Here is a 6,122-nt window from a genome sequence, read left to right on the forward strand (position 1 = left end):
CGCTCTGGGGGAGCCCCAGGTGTGGGGTGACAGAGTGCATGCAGCGCCCCCCCGCCCCCAGCTGCAGGGCAGGCGTTGGCTCCTTCGCTCCCTGGGCACTTACCGAGGGAATGTGCTTGGAGCACAGTGGGGGGTCGTGAGGGCCAGGTGCACCAGCAGGTGCGTGCAGTCACCCATCAGGAGGGCAGGACCAGGCAGTGGCGTGCTAAGAAGACGTGCTCCTGCTTGTGGGGCCTGCTTGGGATGTCTTTCCTCCCCGGCAAGCTTCTACTTACATGATGAAACCCATCGTCAGGTGCCCTTTCCTGGGGCCTGCCCCTGGGCACTCTCCCAGGCCCCTGACAACCCAGGTGCCTTCCCTGTGCTCCCATTACCCACCCCCACAACCCCAAGTCCACCTCTGTCCCCCCTTCCTTGCCTGTCTACGAGGACCCTGGCAACGGGGGCTGGGCCCCAGTCACTCTGAGCGCAGAGCCTGACTCTGGGTAGGTGCTCAGGGAATGTTCGTTGACTGGGTGGCTGGGGCGGGAGGCAGGTGAGCAGGGTGCAGTGAGCAGGTAACGTTTAAGCAGAAGAAGCCTCCTTCATCTGGGGCTCCAGCGCCTGGACCCCAGAGGGAGCTGGTGCCCACGGCACCTCCCCAGGACAGAGACATCCTTGGCTCCCGGGCTGCCCTGTCCTCCAGCCTGGCCTAGAGGGCCAGCTGGGAATCTTGGGCCCCACATGGGCTCGGGTTCCCCCAGCCTGTCCCCGGGCCTGCACCGTCCCTGCAGTGCAGCGGCCCCCCAAGGAGGGCAGGGCTTGCTCGATGACTCTCAGGTGGAAGATGGGCTCAGACACGTTGCTCACATGTGCACGGCTCTGCCTGGAGGGGGCTTGGCGGGTGCAGCAGCCCTGCCCCCGGGGAGGAATCTGCATTCACCCACACTTCACTTCCTCGTCAGCACCCTCCTGGTGACACTTCCCAGCCGTTGACGGTTGGCGTGTGTTTTGTTAAATAGAGGAGCCTGCTCTCCAGTTTCCCTCCCGGGAAGGGTGATGCGTCTCTGGTGGAGGTGTCTCCGTGCTCACTGGAGGGGAGTGGGCTTTGTGTCCTTGGTTGCCACCCCCTTGGACGTCCAGGGAGGACGCATCCGGGGGTCACCAGTTGGCATGTGACCCGGAGCGCCCTCCCCCTCGAGATGGTGGCCCACGGGGAGGGGGAGACTCAGGCCGTCTTGGCCTCTGGCGCCCATCGGTCCTGGCACTTGAATGCCTGGCCACGCTCAGCTTCCGAAGCCCACTCCTCCTGGGCGCTGGGCTGGGTCGGCCCCAGGCACAGGGCCCTTCCAAACCTTAGAGCGGAGATTCTTTTTTCCCCCCAGGCTAAATTTATTTTCAAAGAAATCTGCCGCCATATTACTTTATTGTGTCTGCTATAATTTTTTATTGTGGTAAAGTACACATAGCATACGACTTGCCATTTTAACCATTCTAAAGTATACAACGCAGGGGGATTAAGTACATTCACGGAGCTGTGTAACCATCACCACTATCCAGTTCCAGAATCTTTTCGTCACTGCAAGAGGAAACGTCGTACCCATTAAGCAATAACTCCCCATGTTGCCCCCATGCCCCCAGCCTAGAAAAACTACTGATCTATACTTTCTGTCTCTCTGGATTTGCCTGTCCTGGTCTTTTCACATAAATGGAATCGTACACTGTGTGACCCTTGGTGACCGGGCTCCTTTTCCTTAGTTTGCTTCTGAGGCTCATCTATGATGTAACAGGTGTCAGAATGTGCTTCCTTCATCCCATCGTATGGATGGACCACACTGGTCATCCGTCCGTCAGTTGATGGGCACCTGGGCCGTCCCCACCTCTGAGTGGTTGTGAACGCATGAGTGCACAGGCTTGTTTGCGTCCCTGGTGTCATTTCTCCTGGGTGTACACTTAGCTGTGCCATCGCTGGGTCACTGGGTGTCCCAGACTGCTCGGGCTGCCGTAACAGACACCACAGGCTGGGGGGCTCAAATTCATCTCTCACAGTTCTGGAGGCTGGGCGGTCAGGATCCAGGTGCCCGCTGACCGGTTCCTGGTGAGGGCAGCCGCCTTCCCGCTGTGTCTGCTCCTGGCAGAGGGACAGCCCTGGTGGCTTCTCCTCTCCTAATAAGGCTTCGGACCCCACCCTTAGGGCCTCATTTCACCCTGATTCCTTCCTCACAGGCCCCGTCTCCAAATACAGTCACACTGGGGGTTAGGGCTTCCGCATAGGAATTTCCGGGTGCAATTTGGTCCATAAGAGAAGGTAATTCTGCAGACGGGGGATGCTTGAGGCGGGCAGTGTGGGTGCTGGGAGGGCCGCACAGTTGGAGTCAGAGCCTGGGCTTGGGTCCTGGTTCCGAGTACCAGGACCTCTTTGCCCGCTGCCCGCTGCAGTGCCGGGTGGTGGATTCTCCCCTCCCTGCCCTGCTCTGCGCGTCTGGCCAGGCCTGAGTGGGCCTCTTCTCCCTCCACAACCAGGAACTCCTCGCACGAGGCTGCGTGTTCCAGGAGCGGCACGGCTGGGAGAGGCCGGGATGGTTCAGTCCCCACGGCGCGGCTCCGGTGAGTGGCTCCCCGGCACCCAGCGGCCATGCCCCCAGCCCGGCCTGCGCCCAGCCCCTGCCCACCGTCCCGCCTACGTCCTCCCCACCGGAGGTGGCTGTGTGTCTCCCTGTCCTTAGTGCCGTGGGGCGGGTGAGTCACCTGGCCTTTGGAGAAGCCGAGCCCCGGCCGGTCCACCTGAGGTCGTGGGATGTCCCCACAGGCATCCCTCACCGCGCATGGTGCCCGGCCTTCCATGGTCCAAATGGGCCAGGGGCCAGGAGAGCTGGTGTTCCACAGGGTGGAGGCTGCACACAAGACTCCCCAAGTTTACGGGAGAAATTAGAGTATCTTCTCGTAATTTTGTTCATATATTTTTGGCAACTGCAACTGTGAATGTTAGTAGGAGGATTTTAGCACAAAATTATGCATTCTGTGTGTTAGCTTGTAAGTTGGTATTCCACAGCGTCCTGGCCCCTGGGTGCCCTCCTGGAGGCTGCCCAGCCCCCACCCAGTGCCTCTCAGGGACCCGGGTCCTCAGAGAAGAGTCAAAACCGTCCTGCTTGTGAGACCCTCAGCCTGCGGTCTCTGGAGCAGGTGATGTGATGCTGAGGGGATGCTTTCATACAACCAGGGGGATAGTACTTGATCCAGATTTGTACAAATTAAAACGCCTTTCCCGTTGCTATGTTTCACCAGTCCCCTTCCAGTGCGACCCATCTCCCATCTCCGTAGCAGCTATGTGCCAAGGCAAGTTCCAGGGCATGTTAGGTGAGGTGGATGGAGGCCAGAGTTCCTGATGGCTTCTGCCCCTGCTTCTCTGGGGTCAGCAGAGAGGAGGTGCCTAGGTAGACCCCTCCTTGAGCAGGTCTCTGCAGAACCCACTGCAGCCAGCCTGGTCCGCCCTGGAAGCCCCTCTCCCCCGGAATCCGCGGGCAAGGCGATGAGACCAGAGCAGGAATCGGCGACATACCCCTGGTCCCGAGATGGGCAGGCTGTGCAATCCCCACCCGGGAGCCATCCTGGGAGTCCAGGGCACTGGGTGACGAGACGTCCCCAAACCCCTGACCCCTGGCCAGGCTACGGTGGGCTGGGATGTTCCTGCAGGGGACTCAGGTGCCAGGGGGAGCCACCTGGCGGGCCAGGGAGATGACTTCCTACAGAGATTCCTGTAAAGGCCCCTCCCTGGACGCCAGAGGTTGAGCTGGAGTGGGGTGGGGTAGGGGGTGTGCTTGAGGGAGCAAAGAGGCCTGACGCAGTCAGAATCTCACACTCGGCTCTCACCAGTGACAAGAGACTGGGCAGGGCCGGCCGTGCTGGTAGGCGGGAACTGGCGGGCTTGTTCACACCTTTCCAGGAGTGGCTGCAGAGTTAGGAGGGAGGGCTGGGGGAGGAGGAGGGGCCCCATCCACAGGAACAGGACCAGGTGCGGGGTGTTGGGTCCTGGGCCTCTCTGAGAGCGGCTGACCGAGTGCAGGAGAAGCCAAGGCGAGTGATGGCTGAGGGCCAGCCTCTGGGGCCCACCACCTGGGCTCACGCCAGGCGCTCAGGACTCTCCTGTGACCTGAGGCAAGTTTCAGTCTCTCGGTGCCTCGGTTTCCTCATCTGTAGAGAGGATCTCCCTTCCCGGAAGCGTGAGGCCCTTTGTGCAGGGCTTGACCCCGAGCAGGACCTGGTCCCAGATCACCATGGCAACAGCACCTGGAGCTACCGCTGCGGCCACCCCAGCCCCCGACTCTCCCTCCCTCTCCTTCCGCAAGCTGATCCCTGGGCCTTATCCCAGCGCCTTGGTGCTGAATCGGAAGCCCTGGCGTGGCCCCCGAGGTCCCAGTCAACCCGCCTCTGTTTCCCGTTCAGCCCCATCCCTCGCCGTCCCTCCCTACCCGAGCACACCCCATTCCTTCTCCGCCCTCCAGGGCCCCAGCGCTCCCACCGCCATGGAGATTATGGTGTCACCTGTGCAACGTGGAGGGCATGCCCGAGCCCCGCCTCCACCCCGGCCTCGTCCACAGCGCGTTGCCCCTCGAGAGCGGGGCTCGGAGAGGGCAGGACCAGCTCTGCCCTGTGGACCTTTGTTTCTGCAGGACCCGGCTCAGGGCTGGCCAGGCTGTGGGCACCGGGCCACGCTGTGCGTGGAGGGGGGAGGAGGGGGCGGGACCGGTGACGACCCCTCTTCTGCCCCAGGTGCTCCCTTACGACTACTACGGGGCCTACAGGCAGCGGGCGCACGAAGACTACGTCTACGGCAGGCTGCTGGGCCACGAGTACACCTTTGACTTCCCGCCCCACCACGACGTGGTAGGACGCCCCATCCCTGATGGGATAGAAAGGCGGGTGTCTCCGTGGGCTGGCCCTCTCTGCCGGCTATCCCCACCCCCGTTTTTGGCCGGCTCAGTTTCGTGGAGGAATCGGTGATGTTCTCCTCTGCCCTCCCCTCCCGTCTGTACCAAGACTTTGGCAGCGGTGAGGCCTGCTCAAGGAGTGGGGCTGAAGCCAGGCCTGGGTCTGGCTGTGTGGCCTCGGGCCAGGGCTTCACCTCTCTGAGCCTCTTGGAGCTGCTCCGATTCTCAGGTCGCTCCTGGCCCCTTCCTTCCATTCCCGGCTCCTCATTTCTGTTGGGGTTGAGGTGAGTCCCTCTGAGTCTGCATCACACAGGGAAGTTCTCACAGGCAGCTTCTGCAGAAAAGACTATGCCAGCTTCCCCTCTGAGCCGCCCAGCTGTTTTGTTACCCAGCAGAACGTGCTGTGTCCCCGTGCACGTGGCCGACTGGGGAGGGAAAGAAGTCCCTTCGGTATCTGTTTGAGAGGGGGCCAAGACCTCAGCCTGGGGGTCCCCAGGGATGGCTGGCCTGGGAAGCTTCCTGGGCTTGGGACCCCTGCAGTCACGTGGGGCCCCCTGCTTAGAAGCAAAGCTCTGCTGTTGCTGCCTGGAAACTCTTAATACATTTTGAACAGGCCCGCATTTTTATTGTGACAAGTTCTGCACCCGGTCCTGAAGGGGAGGAAGCACGCTTTCCTCCAAAGTTTGCTCTAGTAAAGGCATTGGAGGAGGGGGCTTCTGAAATGGAAGGGGAGGCATGTGCGTCTGAAAGCCCAGGAGTCCCTGGGAGCTGCCTCTCCGGGGAGCAAACGGGGACCCGTCTGGCACCTCTGCACGGTGGCTTCCAAGGCCTGCGGGATGTTCAGGCCCTTGAGGATGTGGGCGCTGGGAGGGGATGCCAACTTGGCTTCGTGGCTGCATCCCACCCGCGCAAAGGCACCTCGACAGTCCCAAAGCACGAAACATGCACTTGTTCTCAGCCTTGGCAACTTCCCCAGCCTGGCTAGACGAGAGTCAGCCCAGGAAGCTGTTTTGGGGTTTGATCTGCAACCCCAGCAGTGTAAGCGAAGGTACCACATGTCTGATGGGTGAAGGGGGCTCCATTAAAGAGTAGTGGTGTCTGGAGAGGGGTGAACAGCAGCCTCCGGGGCTCAGGAGCTGTGCAGACCCCATGGGGTGCCGTGTAACAACCAGCTGTCCCCGGGGGAAGCCTGATCCCCGGCGCTGGCCAGGCTCC

At 61.5% G+C, this 6,122-nt stretch overlaps 1 protein-coding gene across 1 annotated transcript in view; it reads left to right on the forward strand.

Annotated features, from left to right (window-relative positions):
* SARDH (sarcosine dehydrogenase) overlaps positions 1-6,122 on the forward strand; it is a 66,818-nt gene that overhangs the window by 26,178 nt on the left and 34,518 nt on the right. The window contains exons 13-14 of the mRNA XM_024762361.1: positions 2,496-2,586; positions 4,750-4,863. Of these exons, the coding sequence (XP_024618129.1) occupies positions 2,496-2,586; positions 4,750-4,863 (205 nt within the window). The remainder of the gene's footprint in view (positions 1-2,495; positions 2,587-4,749; positions 4,864-6,122) is intronic.

This window comes from Neophocaena asiaeorientalis, unplaced genomic scaffold (genome assembly GCF_003031525.2).
Source record: "Neophocaena asiaeorientalis asiaeorientalis breed wild unplaced genomic scaffold, Neophocaena_asiaeorientalis_V1.1 scaffold78, whole genome shotgun sequence".
NCBI lineage: Eukaryota > Metazoa > Chordata > Mammalia > Artiodactyla > Phocoenidae > Neophocaena > Neophocaena asiaeorientalis.